Source organism: Cottoperca gobio, chromosome 1 (assembly GCF_900634415.1).
Source record: "Cottoperca gobio chromosome 1, fCotGob3.1, whole genome shotgun sequence".
Lineage (NCBI taxonomy): Eukaryota > Metazoa > Chordata > Actinopteri > Perciformes > Bovichtidae > Cottoperca > Cottoperca gobio.
Genome location: NC_041355.1, coordinates 7,169,166 through 7,189,649, shown reverse-complemented (window position 1 = coordinate 7,189,649; position 20,484 = coordinate 7,169,166). Strand labels below are relative to the sequence as shown.

Sequence of the window (20,484 nt, the reverse complement as noted above, 5' to 3'; positions counted from 1 at the left end):
GTGAGTGAGTTATTTGGCATAGGTCAAAAACACTCAGATAAATATATGTACTGTATATTACAACTGTGGTAGAAGAGGTTGGACATTAATCATCGGGGGTTCAATCGATTGGTACTCCCTTCTCACTTTTTAAATACCCTTGAGCAAGAAAATAAACCCAGAATTGCTCCTGATATATGTATATATGTGTTTCAAGAAAGTACTAGAAATGATCCTCTCTAGTAGGATATATTCTCTTACTATGTTTACTTGTTATGCATCAAAAATTAACCAAATTCTTTTTATTTAAGTCAAAATCATGTAATAAATGAATGTAATATAATCACAAAGTCCCAAGCCTAGAAATACTTTGCACATATCTTAAAGAGACAGTTCACCCCAAAATCAAAAGAACATATTTTTCCTCATATATAGATTATATATATATATATATATATAGTAATATTTATCAATCTAGATTGTGTTGGTTGAGAAATATCCGCCTTCTCTCGAAAATAACGGAACGAGATGGAACTCGGCTTGTGGTGCTCAAATCACCATATTTTGAAAAACTTAACAGCAATGTCTCTTTTATGACCCAGTTACTCAAGATAATCCACAGAGTTTGTTGTGAACAGTTTCATGTAGGAACTATTTTCCTTCTACCGAACTACACCCGCCAGACAGTGAGCACCAGCCTCTCGACCATGAGTGGGTTCACTGTTCCACTTCAGGTAGGAGGAAAAGTATGTAGTTTTGATTTTGTGGTGAACTGTCCCTTTAATAACATGATAATATAAAATCATGCTAGTGTGCATACTGTGTCTGAACACACAGACATTTCATTTTCACACAGTATCACGTATGTTGGGTCATCTAATAGACAGAGAAACCACTTTAAAGGATGTTCTATTGTAAGTTGCTTGAATCATGTCAGAATGCCCTAAAGAATAAAAACATTTAATGCATAGTAGACATATCTGAATAGTGCACCTTCAAGGCCTCGCTTTACTACATGTGATATAAATGTCCACTTAAATGGATATATGACCCGACTAGACAGGGAGGTGTAATACCACTTAGGTATTGTACATATCTGATGGAGCTGAATGGAGTAATAATCCACATGTCAGCGTTTTAATGTGGAGCCTACTCCGTGTAACAGGATATTTCAACGTTTAACCGGCTGAGTCAGCGCTCTATCACACATGCATACAGTATACACACATCCAACACACAGGAACAGACTCATACACACAGAAACAGATACACAAAGTGAGGTTGTGCCACCTGACCCACTGGCTCTCATACTGGGGGGTAAATCATAAAGCTGAAATGATACAGTAGAGATGTCTGAGTATGCGTTTCTATGTTCAACTGATTTCTGAAGTGGAGGCAGATGACACACTGAACGAGGATAAAGACCTGATAACTTATACTGAAATTATATGCAAATTTTGTGTGAGGCAGCTGATGACAGTTTGATTACATCCAATGTGTCACACTTTAGGTAGACATCAAACTGAAGGACAGAGGACCAAGGGCAGCCAGAGCATCTGTAAAGAGCACTCGTGTCTGTGTGTGATTGTATGTGTGGTTAGGTGTTTGATAAAGATGGAGAGGGAGACGTGGAGACAAAAGAAATGGGGGAACATTTCTATATGTTGTTAACACAATCCAGACAGTTATTATACGGATGTTAAATTAATAATCTTGTCCTTTTTTTATTGATATAAATGTCTGTTATGTCACTATCTATGGCCCGCTGATGGAAGCCCTCGCATTTGCAGTATTACGAACTGAGTGTCTGTGGCGACATTCTGGGAAAGGCAACACAGTTTGGATCTCTGGGAGGTGACGTCCAAAAACAACACCTGCAATTACCGCTTATCGCCATAGATGCCGTCATAGAGAACAAATTGACGGGAGTTTCACTTTAAAATGTCAATAAATAATAGAACATGCCTGTCAAAGTATTCCAGATTCTTAGATGAGCATGTGAAATTGTTTGTTTTGTCTGTCTAACTGTCAAAATAACCGAATAATCGAAGATATTTCATACATTTTTCAAAGTCCTGAAAGACTTGGCAGTGTTATAAAGCCAAATATATGTATACGTATATATTTCTGTGTGCTTATGTATACCTGAGTACATATCCTCGCAGGACTCCGTTGAGCTGGGGTTCTGGGGGAGGCTGCCACTGGACCATGATGGACTGATTTGTCCGGCCACTGGCCACAATATTCTTTGGAGGAGCGCTGGGTGCTTCCTCCCTCAGCATCAATCTAACACACAGAAAGAAAGAAAGAAAGACATTATTTATATGAAGTGTATTAGGCTTCTTGTAATGAGATATCAGTATTGCTGAGAAGTGTTGTTAGTGTATTTGTGCTTTTCATCTGGTGTCCAACATAGCACCTATATGGACGGTTTGCACAGGTATTAGGTAAGTAGGCTAAAAAAGGAATTTATTTTCCAAGTATCTTCATCTTGTCTAGATTGGTGGTCAGACTGTCTCCAAACACATTATCATGTTCGTCACTGGTGACACACGAGACAGAGCTGCAACTATAATGGAGAATCATCTCACAGCTTAAGCAGCTCTGATTAATTCTTATTGAATTCAGGGCTCATCTCTCTCATCCCTCGTTCTCCACGTGTGTCTTGCAATTTCATTTAATACTTTTGCTTTTCATCTCTGGCTATATTGTTCATTCATTCCAAACAAACCACCGCAGCCGCTGATGGAAACGTTTAACGCATCACTTCCAGTGCGCCATAGGATTTCTCCTGGTAATGATGGAGCTGACGCTGGGTGTTTAAAACAACAAATGTAAGAAGCGTTCATGAACTCAGCATAAGTTGAATCACATCTGTGTTTTATTCACTGCCAGCTGAGAACAGCAAACAGGCATTTACTGTGTGTATAAAGCAGAATACTGTTTTATTTCTTTCCTTTTAACTTGAGATTTTCCAACTAATGTCAAATGTATACACCAGCAATCTTTGTCCGGGCAGTTTCTATTTCAACGTCAACCCTAGCACAATATCCTCAGCAGGCCGGCTCTACAGGACGACAGCTATGGATAGTTAATCACTATTAGTTGAAAATGAGCAAAGACCTCGTCTTTTTATTTCTAGCGATCCCTTGCCCTCTGTGCCCTCTTCAACTCTCTTCTGTCTCTCCAAACCTTTTTCCAATCTTTCCATTCGACACTTTGATCCCCTTCTCTATTTTTTTCTCTTCCATCTGCAAACTTTCACCTTTCATCCATCATGTGCTTTGGCCTCAATTATTTCATCCTTCTATCTTTTACTCATCTCCTTCCCTCCTCTTCTACGCTGTAAAAAAACAAAAACCTCTCCCCTCCCTTCCATGCCCCACCCGTGATTAAAGCTCCCAGCCCTCTCATGGTTGGTAAAGCACAGAGGCTGAGCTGGTCAGCCTCTGGCTTTACTGTAAGCAGCTCAGCTAACGTAATCAGAGCCATATGTGCACACACACACACACACACACACACACACACACACACACACACACACACACACACATACACACACATATAAACACACTAAACAAATTTCTCCCAGCTTAAGACAGAACGCTACATCCGATGGTCTTTTCCCTTCCATGGATTATGACTGGAGATTTACATCCCTCCAACCCCCCCTCACTTCCCCTCTGTGCCCCATGTCTGCCTGAATGATTCTCGATGAGCTATTGAGCCATTAGCCGCGGTATGGTTCTCTGTATTTGTGTGTGTGAATCTGTATGTGTCTATAAATGTGTGTGCACATCTATATGTGTGTGTTTGTGTGAAAGTAAGGGTGTGACACGCTGTTAGCTGGAGACTTGTGCAGGCGGATATATGGCACAGGCCAGTGGTTTTACAGCTGTGCTTTACTTCCATTAGGTTAGCCACTGTCAGACAGCACCAGGTGTTACAGGAATACACATGTACACACACACACATAGTCTAATGGGCCTTGTGTGAATGAGATGGGCATTAGTGTAGCCGCCTGGAAATGGGGTATATATAATCCTCAACTATGCCACTGCTTTTGACTGAAATTGATGATGCACATTAATGCACACATACACAAACTCACGCTACACATACCCACACACCCTTACAGTACTGAACAGATGCGGTCATTCACTATTTGACTGCGAGTAAAACACACAAATGCACACTGGCACACGTATACTCGATAGCAGAAACTCCTTGTGAATTGCCTTAATTCCCTCCCAAACATTTACGGGTAAATATTTCATACAGTGGGTTCAGTATGAGGACAGAAACTTCACACCAGAGATTAAATACACAAACCCCAACCCACCTACTCATACACTTCACATCCAGCCGCCAAAACACATACAAACATTCATACCAACAGTCATATATTTACTGCATCCAAACAAATCAAACTGTAACTCTGTGTGAGCGCCGCGTGACACACTTTCTTTGTCCCTTGTTATTAAGGAAAAGAGGAAATTTTCTGCAGGAGATTGTACATGTTTTTATAGTGTGTGTGCAGGAGGGGGGGGGGGGGGGGGGCATGCATTTTATGAGTCCCTCTGCTGTGGGAATTAGTAAAAGTTCTATCTGTGTCATTCTCCACAGTTTAATGCCCACCGGCTTTCTCACTAAATCCAAATACACACCGACTCTTAAATGTAATGGTGTTACCGGGATGTTAAATCTGCCTCTATTCAAATAGGATAGTACAATTTTTGATCGAGTATGAGTAGGAAATAGAGAGAAATGAGCAGAGGGCAACATCAATAAAAAAGGAAGAGAGAAACAGGATATGACATGATTGGGTAAAACCAGCCGAATAGATGAGCCTATTTTCTTCTTGTTTGACACTTTAAGTCTTGTCTGCTTTAAATGTTGTGCTGTTACGCCTGAGGCTAAAAGCTGCACAAATGGAGGAGGCACACACACTAAAAAGACTCTGTCGGGGAACAACAGAAACTTTGTGCATATTCTCATAACGGATCAAAAGCAGCTGAGGCACACATTTGCTACTGTATGTATCTGCGCTTTAGGTTTGTCACTTCAATAAACAAATAGATTCATAGTCACATTACCTGATCGGTCAATGATATTTTTTTTATTATTGCAAATCAGCGACAACGCTTCAATATAAATCAAATGTGACACTAGATGCTCTGTCCTTATTGTGCTTTGGTGTGCAGAGCATAAAGAATCGTTGAATCAGAACAGTTGTTTTACAGAAACAGTGGCTGACAATAGTGACTGCTTTATTGTCACACCTTTAACACGAACACAGCAAATAATAATTAGAGCTTTATCTGCTCTCGTCTGCGTCTGTGCATACATATGATTAAATGTGTGGCGTGGTCACACCTCTGGAGCAAAGCATCCGTTAGGCTAATTCAAGGCTAATTAGAGGTTTTCTCTATGGTGTCTGCCACCATTATGGTCGGGACTGAAATACCTCAACAACTATTATTAGATGGACGATGTACAGACATTCATGGACCCCTGAGGAGGAATCTTTGGTGATCACCTGACTTTACCTCTAGCGCCACCATGAGGTTGACATGTGTGGTTTTGACAACTATTAGAAGGATTTCCATGAAATTTGGTACAGACATTTGTGTCCCCTTCAGTTAAAATTGTAACACATTTGATGATAACTTAACCTTTCCTCTAGTGCCATCATCAGGTCACATTTTACATTTGTCCAATACTATAGCTCATGACTCAATTGATGACCTGCAAAACTAATCACGTTCCATCAGCCTCAGCTGTACTTTGCGTGATAATTAGTAAAAATTATCATGCTTACAACCTAAAGCAGACGTTCCCAGGCTGGGCGGTGGCCCCGGAGTTATAAAAAGGGAGGCGAGGCGGGACTAGAAGTGTAATTCTTGCAGAGAAAATGTTCAGGTTTTTATTTATTCCCAGGGAGTTGGTGAAATTGCCATTTTTGTACAGAGGGACAATTTTGAGAAAATCTGTTGAAAGCAATAAATGACGTTATGAATGAGAGAAAGAAATTGAAGATGCATGCTGCATTCGCACGTTTAACCCTACCACACATGTTCCTTGTATAGTTATGCACTGAAGTGCACTTATATATAGATTACAGACAATGTTTCAAATAAATTCTATATGAGTTTGCAAGCCATGGACGTGTCTGAGAGTGTGTTTATGTGGGTGCATGTGCAGAACAATTATTCCTGTTTAACATCCGCATGTTAGCGTTGGTTGAGCAGACAAGGTCTGACATTTTTATATAACAATAATGGACCTTTTATTTCTAAGAAAAAGGAACATTGGTCCTTTCTGTTTAACTCATGATGCATCTTTTTAACTGTCATGAGATTACTTAAAGACTGACCCTGTCAATTAAATGACTAATGAATGGTGAAACTATTATATAGTAATGTAGTAGCTTTTACAAACTCAATGATCTCAATTACACACGGTTGGGGTTCAAGGCAGAGGTCTGAGGCTTGATCAATGTCTACCATAAGAAGAACTTTTAATATTGTTATATATCATTTAGAAGTTTGGTTCAGTTCATTCATATATTTGAGTTCATTTACAAAAAATATATTTTAATTAGTAACTTTTAAACAGTTACAACAATCTGTCGAATCTGTGGTGCTCATCACATTTTCTTTAGTCCAAGTCCTCCTAGGTTCTGATTGGTTAGTTCAGCGACATTTAGGAACACGGGTGCGGAGGATGTGGAGAACAGTGAAGACATATGATTGCATGTGCCTTCTAGGCTTTCTGTAAATGTAACATATTCACCTCCAACAACGTATAATGAGTCAAACTCTACTTATAGGAGATCATCATTATGAAAAGCAATAGGAACTTTAGAAATGGACATTAGACATTATCAGATTTGTCTCATTCTTGTGTTATTTTGACTCGCAATTGACTTAAATTGTTGTACAGTGTGGTGGAAGATTATCTCTTTTCAATTTTATATCGAAAAATGTTCACAGTAATAGTTGTGTAGTTTGTCGACATTGTGAGTTGATATTCATGTTTATCCCTTCTTACATAATTGGTCTCTGAGGGATATGACAGGTACATGTAGGACTAAGCTGTATCTTATTACCTCCTCTTCATAAATGTTGACTCATAGGGGCTACGCAGTATATAGGGAAGCGGCGAGAACGGTGATCGCAAGAATGCAAAATGCTTGTAATCTCGACCATTTTATTGGAAAAACAAGCTCTTCCTCATCTGGCAGAGCTTTTATCAGCGCAAGCGTTCTCGCTGCAATCCCCTTGATGTTTCCTCTGCATAGTCTAACTGACTATGCTATAGGCTCCTTCAACAACACAGTCAAACACAGATATATAACTCAAGATTGACATGCTGGAAAGCACAGGACTCGTGCAAATATTTAAATCTCACAAAGCTCTTGCAGCATTAATCTTTTATATTGAGTGTCTATTAGTGTGCGTGTGATCGAAAGAAAAAGAGAGAGAGAGAGAGAGTATTTTATCACACATCCGGTGTTAAAGTCTGATGTGTTCTGATGTGGACTGAATTAAAAATAGGAGCAAAGGCAAAGAGAATTGAGACAGATGCTTTAAACCTCTGAAGATGCCCGGAGTTCAAGGCATTAATGCATAATCTGTCTTTCCTCTGTTTAATGCTTCCTCTTTAAAGATGGTAATGGTGTGAGTGTAGGTCATGCATGAACAACTGTGTGTGTGTGTGTGTGTGTGTGTATGTGACACTCCAGATGGTGTAATTGGATTCGCCAAGAGAGTTTCTGCATTTAGAAGTAGTTTTTTCAGCTTTGATCACATTCATTCATATACTCCTAGTGGATGTCCAGTCTCCCAGGACACTTTTTCCTACACCACAGCGATCCTGTGAACTCTTTTGAATAAGAGGAAGTGAGGAAAGGAAAGAAAAAGTATGAATTAATGCTGTTATGATAACGATTCTTATCAGGACAGGAACAAAGTGGGAGAGTGCAGAAGCAGCTGGGAGTTCAAACTTTAATAAGAGCTTTTTGTCATCAATATTACAAGCTTCTCCTTCATTCTGTCCTGTTCCCTCGCTCTGCCCACATTACTGCATTTTGTCATTTGGAGCTCCGAGCTTCTGCAGGACATTTTCCTCTGCCTCGAGCTCCCTGTGTGTAAAGTGAAGCACGCGCCTTGGCATTTACAACGTGTCATATCCAGGCAAACATCCAGCAGATGAAAAACAAAAGTGTGTGTGGTTACATATGAGACACACACAAATCCATCTGCTTTGATACACAGACAAATGATGACTTGTCTGTCTGCCAGCCTTTCATTTAGCGAGGATCAATGCAATCTATTCTCCGGCGCCCCTAACAACCAACTTTGGACTGTGGACTGTGTTGGACACAAACAATACACTGGTACATGCAGGAGAAGGACCAGAGGCACAGGGAGGAGAGGAATAATAACAGACACTACGCATAAGAGGATAAGAGAGAAATATTTTTGAATAGAAGGAGAAGAGAGAAAGATTCAGGAGGATAGAAAATACAAGAAGTACAAGCTGAAGAAAAGGAGAGTGAAAGGAGACTGCAATCTGAGGTGTGTGAATGTGTGACGGCGGTGTTCACAGCTGCTGTTGTTATTGAGAGTCTATTTGGCAGAACCACAATTGGCTTGTGCTGCCTGTGGTCACTCTCTTCAGCCAGACACTGTCTACTCCACATACACAGCCACATCTGTTGTATATTGTGTGTGAGTGTCACAGATTTGGTGCGCGTGCGTATTCAGGGGCAAAATTGTTAGGAGGCCTGCCACACCCACTCCAACGTTCTTTCACTCTATTCAGTTCCATCAGCGCTAAGGCATCATAATTACCCCCATTAGTGTTTTTCTCTTGGGATAAACACACAAACACACGCGCACACAAACATAAAACATCTGCAAAGCAATCTATTTACTTTTTAAGCCTAATCACACTCTCCCGTTCAGACACACAGACACACAGAACAGTCACATTTATCATTTGTTCTGTTTAGTTCACTACGTGGAATGGAAGGTGAATGACAGGGAAATACACACACATACGTCACAAAGACTTCTACGGCTATGGATGGGATGAATATAAATTGCTCATTGCAAAGGAAATTGATTCTAAACAAAAAGAGATGCTTTGTTGGTCCTCGCCTTGTTAGAATCCATTTATGTTTTGAATGTCCCTATCCATGCTCATGGCAACACACACACACACACACACACACAAACATGCACAAAATGTGTGTGGGTGGGTAAACATTATGCCTTTTGACTGTAGAAAGGTTCCAGCTTATTCATTCCCAGTGTGTGTGTAAGGCAGTGTGACCAAGTCTATTTCACAGAGGTGGAACAGGGCAAAAGAAAATCTTTATTTCTCACAAATCACAGCATGTTGTACTTTTTTTTCTTAAATGGTTTCATGCTTTTTGGAAAACATCGGTGAAATAGTAGTGTGGCTTCACAAGTAAGTTATGTGAAATATGTGTTTAATAAAGCGGATAGTGTTTGTCCAAGACGTGGAATAAATGTGTCTTTGAAAGTGCATGTCATACTCTTACCTCTGCGTCTCGGTGCTGTACTGACCCCTGCCCACTTGATTGACAGCACAAAGCCTGAATTGATAGGTCCTAGCAGGTGTGAGCCCGCCCACTGATACCTCGCTCACCACAGGATCGACCTCTGATAGGTAGACCTTCCACGGTGAGTCTAGACAGAGGACACAAAGATTAGAGGCTGATAATATCTGGCTGAGGCAAGACAAACAGAGACACGGGGACACTCAGGACCCATAAATCAAAAAGAAAAGAACGGAGGAAAAGATAAAAGAAGCAAGGAGGAAAAGGTAAAAAGAAAGGGGCGGGTGGATAAGCTGGAGAGAATTATAAAGGAAAAAAAGTATCACATGATTCAATAAGAGAGAAAGTTTGGAGGGAAGAGGGGGATTAATAAAGAACCAAAGAACCACAGATGCTTCTGTATATTGTTGCCAGCTTGTTGCCAGCTTATCTTTCAGTCTTTCTTGAAGATACCACAGAGAGATGCACTATTATCGTCGCCCCAGCGAGATGCGTAGCTGTTTAAGTGAGAAGGATATTGTGTGTGTGTGTGTGTGTCATTAAAAGCCAGACCAGGGAGTGTATTAGAGCCATTGTCCAACATCAAAATAGATTGTATTTATAATGGCCCATTCTCTCCAAAATACAATCCAAAACATCTAATATAAAACACACTCACACACACAAAGACACAGCTGGTAATCAGTGTGCACAGAACTCATCTATTCCTCACTGTCTTGACTGACCAGACTATCATTATTTTGAAGGATTTTTGTAAAACTACAGCTACTGAAATGTGCGACAGCAGGAATCTTTAAGTCATATTCAACCAGTCTCCAGAAAAGTTATCAGAATGAACATTACTTAAAATGTCAAACTACATTAACGTTTGACTTTTGTCCATCAGTCCAGCTTCTACAGTCACGAAGTCAAGAACTCGGCCTTGGCATGTAACGTTCACCAATCAATCCGATTAGCTTCCAGCAGGAATAACAGCGACTCCACAGCCATCTCCCTCCAATCTGTTTCTCCTGTCATTCTATTACTCAATCCCTCTCGCCTCTCTCCCTCTATTTCGCATTTGACAGAGAGGCAGCCTGCTGTTAAAACATCTGTGGTAGAGCGAGGGTGAGAGAGGGAGAAAGAAAGAGAGTGAGAGAGGGGTAAGGGTGGGAGGAAAATAAGAGCTTATTTATAGGGAACCTGGATGTACATTTACTCAGCAACACCATTCTCCATATGTCTGCCTCTTGTAAATGAGTGTGTGTCAGTGCCTGGTAGACAGCGAGTGAACAGCTGTTTGTCGCTCAGGGACTATAAAGTATATGCCTGGACGCACACACACATACACACGTACTGTTCTCAGAGAGCTCCAGCAGGTAGAACAGAAGTGGGGAGTTCCCATCAAAGGGGCGTAGCCAGGAGAGGAGGACGGAGCGGGAATCAGAGTCATTGAGACGAGCCGTCAGGGAGCGAGGAGAGTGCGGCAGCTCACTGAACACAGAAAAGACAAGAAAGAACAAGAAAAACATCAGATCTAAGTCAGATAGTAGTTGTTAGAACATTTGATCAGAACCAAGTCTTTAGAGAAATAATTTGACATTTTGGGAAATTCCCTCACTCAATGACAAGCAGTGCTTTTACACGTTTCTTTTATTTTACGGTCTATTTTTCTATTTTACTTACTGATCTCGGCCAACAAATAGCAACTAACCCATGTAACACCGCAGCTCATCGTTTTCACACTGCTTTTTATTACAATTTTTAGATTAAACAAATGAAATATAGCATGTTCATTTATGACCTTTAAAGGTGCTGGTATGCAGATCTTTGCTGCTTCCAGTCTTTCTGCTAAGCTAAGCTTACTGGATGTTCATAGCAGCTACATATTTACTGTCCAGACATCATACCACTCTTATGTCTGGACATCAAATATCAATTGTTATTTAATTTATTATTGTTATTTAACTTTTGGCAAGAAAAGGAGAAAGCATATTTCCCTTGACAAAAGAGTCTGTGTCTGAGTATGTAATTACACAGCTATGCATTTGTGTTTTATAAAAGAAGTCAGTGTGGTGGAATAACGTTGGCTCTGACATCCAGGTTGGTTCCAGGTCTGGTCCAGGATCAGTTCCAGTGGGCGATATCTTTTATATATGGCTGTGGTTTACTTATTGTGATATTATATTCTGTACGCGATCTGCACCACAGCAAGTATATCTTAACACATCTATTAAAGATGCATTTGGCCATGTCTGAGGATATTTGTGCACCCCCGCCATGCAAATGACAAAGACAGAAAAATAGATATACAGTATATCTCAAAAGTGAGTACACCCTTTAGATTTTTGCAAATATTCTGTTATATCCTTTCAGGGGATAACATTATCCTACTGAAACTTTGATATAACTTAAAGTAGTCAGTGTGCTGCTTGAATAACAGTATAGATTTATTGTCCTTTGAAAATTACTTAGTACACAGCTGTTAATGTCTAAACAGCTGGCAACAAAAGTGAGTACACCCCATAGTGAACATGTCTAAATTGTGCCCAAAGTGTCAATATTTTGTGTGACCACCATTGTTATCTAGCACTGCTTTAACCCTCCTGGGCATGGAATTCACCAGAGCTGCACAGGTTGCTTCTGGAATCTTCTTCCACTCCTCCACGACGACATCACGGAGCGCACGGATGTTGGACACCTTGCACTCCTCCACCTTCCTCTTGAGGATACCCCACATGTGCTCAATTGGGTTTAGGTCTGGAGACATACTTGGCCAGTCCATCACCTTAACCTTCAGCTTCTTCAGCAAGGCCGTTGTCATCTTGGAGGTGTGTTTAGGGTCATTATCATGTTGGAAAACTGCCCTACGGCCCAGTTTCCGAAGAGAGGGGATCATGCTCTGCTGCAGGATGTCACAGTATATATTGGAATTCATGTGTCCCTCAATGAAATGCAGCTCCCCAGTGCCGGCAGCACTCATGCAGCCCCAGACCATGATGCTGCCACCACCATGCTTGACTGTAGGCAAAACACATTTGTCTTGGTACTCCTCACCAGGGTGCCGCCACACACGCCGGACACCATCTGACCCAAACAGGTTTATTTTGGTCTCATCAGACCACAGGACATGGTTCCAGTAACTCATGTTCTTGGATTCATTGTCTTCAGCAAACTGTTTGCGGGCTTTCTTATGCATCGGTTTCAGAAGGGGCTTCTGTCTGGGGCGACGGCCATACAAACCGATTTGATGCAGTGTGCGGCGTATGGTCTGGGCACTGACAGGCTGACATCCCACTTCTGCAACCTCTGCAGCAATGCTGGAAGCACTCGCACGTCTATTTTTGGAAACCAACCTCTGGATATGACGCTGAGCACGTGGACTCAACTTCTTTGGTCGACCCTGGCGAGGCCTGTTCCGAGTGGAACCTGTCCTGGAAAACCGCTGTATGATCTTAGCCACTGTGCTACAACTCATTTTCATGGTGTTGGCAATCTTCTTATAGCCAAGGCCATCTTTGTGAAGCGCAATAATCCTTTTTTTCAGCCGCTCAGAGAGTTCCTTGCCATGAGGTGCCATGTTGTCCAGCATTCAGAGAGAATTGTGCCCAAAACACCAAATTTAACAGCCCTGCTTATCATTTACACCTGAATCCTTGTAACACTAACGAGTCACATGACACCAGGGCGGGAAAACAACATCATTGGGCACAATTAGGACATGTTCACTATGGGGTGTACTCACTTTTGTTGCCAGCTGTTTAGACATTAACAGCTGTGTACTGAGTAATTTTCAAAGGACAATAAATCTATACTGTTATTCAAGCAGCACACTGACTACTTTAAGTTATATCAAAGTTTCAGTAGGATAATGTTATCCCCTGAAAGGATATAACAGAATATTTGCAAAAATCTAAAGGGTGTACTCACTTTTGAGATATACTGTATGTATGAAAGCAATAAAGAGTGTACAGACATTTGATTATACCAATTGTTGTGCATCATAACTCTCTTTCAGAAACGGTTGGCTTCTAGGAGGAGAAATGGAAAGCAGCTCTTAGTGTTGCTTTATGTGAAGGCTACAGGTGGTAGCAGTGAAGATATAAACAGATCATATTAAAGAACAGAACCAATACATTTACACAGAAAACATAATGAAAAGACACTATTCCCTTGAGCCTAAACTAGCTTCATTTTATATTCATAAGCTCATTAATTATTTCTAAACAATCATGGATGTGTGTATATTTTGACAGGCTGCCAGCTCTTAATTTCATTAAATGTGAAAAAAACATTTTTCTTTTATGGTTGTGTCTGTGGTTTTGAGGTTTTAATATTCATTGGGTGTTTAGTCAGAATGAGGTGAACGGAGGGAGAGTGAGAGGGAGATATATGAAGACGTAGTGTTCGAGGAGGAGGGAGACTCGTACTCCACCAAGAAGAAGCAAGGGCGGGCGGTGAATGAGGCGAGGTGGAGAGAGCAAGGAGAAATGAGAATGATGTTTTCTTTTTTGAGCTGACATGATCATATTAATTAATGGATGAGCTTAGAGAATGTTGGAGCAACTACCTTCACACAGTCCACACACACACACACACACACACACACTCACAAACACATGGATGTGTCTTGCGGGAGTTGAACCAATAACCTGCTGGTAATTAGTCTGTCTCCTTAGCCGCCAGCGTCTGTTAACCTCCGTGACCCAATGCTACTGAGCTAACGAGAATGTCAGTCACACACGTAAATGCACGCCCGCCCACACACACACACACACACACACACACACACACACACACACACACACACACACACACACACACACACACACACACACACACACACACACACACACACACACACACACACACACACACACACACACACACACACAAATCCCTTCTTTCCCCATTTGTTTTTGCGCAGCTAAAAACAGAGACTCACTTCCTCCCCCTGAGTTTGACATGTGTAACCCCTCGTCGCTGCATAATTCAGAGGGATGTGGACCCATGTTCTATCTCTCTCCCACCCTGCAGTTGTATTAATATATCATAAGTGCCTTTTATAAATATATTATACCTATTAATATATAAAGGCCAGTACCTGATAGTGTTCTCACACAGTGGCTGTAATAAGGCTGTGTGGGTCGGAGCGTGGGATACACTTATGTGTGTGGGATCTTTTAATCTGAGCATTAGGAAGGTTCTGCTCATACCACACACACACAAAGCGACATGTTTGGGATGTTTTTACCCAAACAACATGAAAACAAGCATGCACACAAACACACTGTACGTACCAAGTTTACACTCGAGGCTGCCTTTTGACAGAGCAGGGAGTGTACTGCAAGTACAAGGTACCTGATAGCAGATTAGGCCTTACACTACTATTTATATTGTCTAAAAATACCTCACACTGACATGCCACATTCTTACACTTTACAGTTTTAATGCTATAGACCTACATTTGGTCTAGAGGCCGTCTGACTGGCGCTTATAGGAAACAAGTAATGATCTCGTTAGACAACTGCTGAAAAAAGCGTACACTGGTGTTTCTTTATGTTTGACAATATACTAAATTACATATGTGCTGCTTCTCCTGACTTATGTTCTGCATAGTCAATATTTCTTTATATGATGCTCAATTCCAGAGGCATTCTACCTGTCAATCATATCTGCAATTTCAATCAGCCAGACAGCTAGCTATGGATTGGTTTGTTCTCCCATTTGATTGCAGCACAAAAAGTCAAAGACAATATTGCACCTTATCACTCAATCAAGAAGAAAACAATTCACGCTTGTTGAATCAATGTCTGTTCTGTATTTCACAATATATGTGTGTTAACACCATATACCGATCATTTCTGGTAAGTGCACAACAGCCAGGTTTGAGACAACGCTACCCTTTCGCGTCGCAGTTCACCCACTACACAAGTACATAGTGTACCACATGGACGTGTACTAACCAAAGTATTGAGACAGAGTAAGGAGGAAACAGCTTGCCTAAGCTCTCAGAAACTAGGGTGACAAGGTCAAAACAGCTTTGCATGATTCTTTGAACTCACATGACTTCGAGGCGCGAAGGCCGAGAATCGTTGCCAGCCTGCGATGTCACAGTGCAGGTGTAATCCCCAATGTCACCTGACCATGTCTGGCCAATAGAGAGGGAGCCCTGGCGTATGGTGACACGGCCCCCATTGGTGGGCCGGACCAGCACGCCGCCTCGATCCCACTTGAAGCTGCAATAGAGGAGCAATATATGAACTCTGTACTGTATGTATATACAAACACAAAGAAAGCCATGGAAAACAGAGAAAGAAGCAGACATTATAAAAGTAATTATGCACGTAAACACACAGACGGATAAGCAGGTACCTGATATTGACTCTGGGGTCATGTGTAGCATTACAGTCCAGTATAGCAGTGGTTCCTTTGATAACACGCTGGTCTGTTGGAGGCACAGAAATGACTGTACGACCTGCGAAAAAGAGAGGAAAAAAAATAGAGAGCGGAAAAAGAAAGAAGAAGAGGAGCGATGACACAGGTTAGATAAACAATACTAAATATTATACATGACATTTGTTCAGTGCTCTCTTATATTACTATAAAATGTATGCTGCTCCAGAACAATAAGCGATTAGTCAACAGTTTAGTTCTGAACTGTTAAAGCTAAACAAGCACACAAGCAGGCTTCCTCTCTCAGCCACAAACACACACTGACACACTACTAATGTGGAAAACTGCTTAGTCTATCATGTTATTGGTGCTTTGTTCGACTCAGGGGTTTCACACGTTGCATAAGCTAAAGAGAAAGAGTGAAAAATGGATGCAGTGTAGAAGACATCTGTTATGTGAGTAACAAGTAGTCCTGGTATATTTGGGATGTGAATGGGCCTCCAATAGATGAGCATAGTTTTTATATATCAGTGTTAAACTGAGGATTGTGGTTAATCTAATTCAATAGCATTTAATCAGAAGCTGCCAAGATATATATTAAAAAATCGATAACTTTACCAGCTAATCCATCATCCTCTAACCCGGCCTATCAGATGATTACTTCACCATTACACCAGCCCATTGCATCGATAACCAATCACACTGCTGTTCACCAGCCTGACCTAATGCGATTTGACAGCGACGGACAAATTAACTGTTCCATGTCTGTTTAGCAAATGTATATTGAGCCGTTTAATGTTTTTTTGTTTGTGTGGAAAGCTCGGGTGTGTGTGTGTCTTACTCCAAACGGTGAGCGTAGAGGTGGAGTTGATGGTTCCGTCTCGGTTGGAGGCGATGCATGTGTAATCTCCTGAATCCTGGAAGCTGATTGGCTGAATCTGCAAACCCCCTGACTGTAACAGTGTGAACCTGGGAACCTGAACAGAGCCGCTAGCTAAGACCTGTGATCCTACAGAGAGAGAAAATAACAAAATAGCCTTTAGGTTACCGAGAGTAATTAAGTCATTCAGCACATTTTTAATTACAAACACATCTTGTCAGTGTGTCATTGTCTTTGTGTGTGTGCTCAGTGTGTAATGCAGTGCGTGTTCTGTTACCTTTCCTCCAGGTGATGGCAGGTTTTGGAGCTCCGCTCGTCTGGCACTTAAACAAGGCTGTGTTCCCATCAGTTACTATTTGGTCAGATGGAGGGAATGTAAATGCGGGCGCCACACCTGAAACACAGGGAGAGAGCGTGAGAAGAACGAAGACCTACTGAGAGGAGATTTTGGGGAAAAAAGAAAGCCAGAGTGAAACTTAATGGCAAAGAGAAAAAGAATTGAAAAAGAAAGAATGACAGTGTTGATCGAAACACAAAAGCCTCCTCTTTGATCAATGGAGCCTTTATTCATTACCTAGTGGTACGTGTGTGTGCATAAATGTGGAAGGTGGTGGTGTGGAAGCTCCATCGGGACTTTTAATTATAACGCTCACTAAACAGAGCGTAACTCTACTGAGACAAACAGTACGTGCAGACGTCTGTAGCTGAAACACACTGTAAGCTAGGCTGTGAGTGTTCAGATGACTCTCACTATCATTTTAATTTCAGAAGCAAAAATGTATTGTATTTCAGGCGGGGCTGTGTTTGGCATATTGCAAAAACACAGAAGAAAAACTTTTCTATTTTCCAGCCCAAACACAACTCAAACCCACTTTGCAAGGCAAAAGCAGCACAGCAGGCATTTGATTCTAATTTATTCTGTTCGTCATCTTAAAAATGAAAGTTAATGACCGCTGCAAATGGTACACATGTACGGTAGGGCCACATGTGGAGGATGAAGTGGGACGCAAAAACAATGCAGCTGAAACAATTAGTTGATTAACCGAAACTAAAATAATCTTATTTTGCAAGCATTTCTTTCTTCGCTATTTAGAGAGTAAAGGATTAACCGATTAACGTGTGTATACACAAGTGTAAACGTGTGTCTTATTGTGTAAGTGTGTCACACAGACAAACTCACTTGATACAAGGAGTTGTGCGTGTGCCTGAGTTTCTCCGGCGGCGTTGCGAGCGAAGCACTGGAATATTCCTCCGTCTCCCGGCTGCACCCTGCGCACCGTCAGCCCGGCTGCTGCGGTGACCTTGTAGCGAGGGTTGGCCAATTTGGAAAGAGGCACCGCATCCTTATACCACTCTATCCTGGGCTGGGGCACACCTACACGTGTACGTGTACACAAAAAAACAAACACACAAACAGGCAGAACATTTTTTTTTATTTCCTTAATATAAAGCCAGCTGACATCCCCGCAGAGCAAACTGGTCCAACTCCAACTAAAACAGCCACACACACTCTTTTCAACAATCTTTCTTCTCTGTGATCCACTCTCCTATAAATATGCATGTGGGCATAATGGCTGCTAATAATATATTGATTGGAGGGTGTGAGTGGTAGGGTAAGGGTGGCAGAAGGGCCCAAAAAACATTCTGAATAAAAGATATGGGTATGAGCAGCACAATGAATATCACCAGTATCAACCCCCACCTGGCGGACAGACATGCCAGGTATGACAGGCAGGTGACTCATGCAATTACTCTGCCTCAACCCTCCACACCAGTGTGTACATGTTTGTGTGTGTGTATGTGTGTGTTTGAGGGAAAGAGAGTGACTTCCACACTTTTCCTCAATCTGTCAGTGTCAAGCTTTTACAGACATGCGTGAAGTATTTTTCACCCCCTCCCTGTCTCGCTCACTCTGTCTCTCTGCACTCTGTCTGTCTTGTCTTCCCTCGTTCCTCCTCCTCCCAGCCTCCATCCCTCTCTTCGTACCCACAGGCCTCTGCTATTTAATTACCCTTTCACTGTATCAGATTACTGAGGAGGAACACACTCGCTCAGTGTGTCTGTGTGTGAGAGAGAGAGAGAGAGAGAGAGAGAGAGAGAGAGAGAGAGAGAGAGAGAGAGGAGAGTACTGCATGTTGCAATTTTTAGAGCTGTGTCCTCCCTCTGCTTTCATGTAATCCCATTTAAAAACAAGAGACATTAACAAGCGCAATTTTCAGGCTTGGTCTCAGCATTTTGATATTCTCACTAGCACACTTTCACTCGTCAAGAATCCTACAAAGTAATGCACACGCACACTGAATGACACCAACGCTCAGCATCATTTAAGGTGGATAGAGTCTCCTTGACGTACTCTGGGCAATAGATACTAAAGATAAACAGACTCTATAAAATCTTCAAAGTGATGCTGCACAGACCTCGACAAACTTACCGAGGTAAGAGATATGACTTTTTCATGTAATGATTCAACACACTCAACACCTGGTAGCAAACACCAGCAGAGTGAGAGCCTCAGTGTGCTTCACAGTTCCTGTCAGATCGTCTGAAACCCCATTGAATGAAACCATTGTGTCTCGCCTCTCTCTATGACTGCAGGTTTTTCAAGTGAGATCATAGATGTAATCAGACCACAAGCAGTGCAACCTAGTTTTTAGGCTTGGTTTGAGCCTTTAAGCTAGTCTGTTTTAAGCATACTGAAACCTTAAAGTATATGTTAAAACAATAGTTCAAAGGTACATTGAAAGAGTTATTCACTGCTGGAAACAATCCTCCTCTCCGTACTGGCTGTGAAGACCTCCCTTCCTAAAGTAATTCCAGTATGCGAGAAAGGGGACAGTCCTCGCTCTACGCTGAAATGCATTTCAAAGTTCAGCCAAAGCTAATTTGAGCCTTCAGCTGTAGTTTATCAAATAAAGTGGGCATCTTCCAAAATGATGGTGTTTTACACCGTACAATATTCTCTGAATGTATTTATATCCATCCCCCACAGCTCAGCTTTGCATGATACCCAGTTGACATGACTAACTCTGACTGCTGAGGCCTTATATTAGTTTCAGATGGATGCATTTCTACACGGGACAAGGACTGCAGATTGTGTCGCCCATTTCTTACATTGGAATCGCTATAAGAACAAAACTCTTCACAGCCAGTGTGGACGGGAGAAATTATTACCACAAGCAATAACTCTTTCAATGCACACGTGGGCATGTGAGTGTTGTTCTAAGATGAACTTGAAAATAAGTAAACCAATCATATAAATGTATTCACAAAGACACACACATACCTGTAGCCAGGCAGGGGATGTCTACATTCCTGTCGAGGTCAGCAACGATCTTCCTCTTAGGTTGAGCAGTCAGAGAAGGTGGCTCTGCAGGGGGAAATGTTAGAACACAAAATGTAAAGCCTTTAAATATATGCAGCACATTGTGAATCAACATAAGGATCTCAAACTGAAGAACAAAAACTAACAACACCCCCTGCTGCGGAACTCATAATAACAAGCGCACAAGAAAAGGCTTACAAACGTGTTCAACGATTATAATAAGAATTGGGAGTCTACAAATATGAATTCTTTAATTGAGAAGAGACTTATAAAGAGAATATAAATGGGTAACCCTCTCGGCCCTAAGTATCTTCAGTGTCGCTGCTAAGCAGGGTT

At 41.5% G+C, this 20,484-nt stretch overlaps 1 protein-coding gene across 1 annotated transcript in view; it reads right to left on the bottom strand.

Annotated features, from left to right (window-relative positions):
* The window catches only part of LOC115007219 (protein sidekick-1-like), a 206,845-nt gene that overhangs the window by 47,873 nt on the left and 138,488 nt on the right, over positions 1–20,484 (bottom strand). The window contains exons 9-17 of the mRNA XM_029429988.1: positions 20,110–20,193; positions 18,007–18,201; positions 17,104–17,220; positions 16,788–16,955; positions 15,926–16,028; positions 15,616–15,789; positions 10,908–11,044; positions 9,554–9,701; positions 2,125–2,265 (exon numbers count right to left, since the gene is read on the bottom strand). Of these exons, the coding sequence (XP_029285848.1) occupies positions 2,125–2,265; positions 9,554–9,701; positions 10,908–11,044; positions 15,616–15,789; positions 15,926–16,028; positions 16,788–16,955; positions 17,104–17,220; positions 18,007–18,201; positions 20,110–20,193 (1,267 nt within the window). The remainder of the gene's footprint in view (positions 1–2,124; positions 2,266–9,553; positions 9,702–10,907; positions 11,045–15,615; positions 15,790–15,925; positions 16,029–16,787; positions 16,956–17,103; positions 17,221–18,006; positions 18,202–20,109; positions 20,194–20,484) is intronic.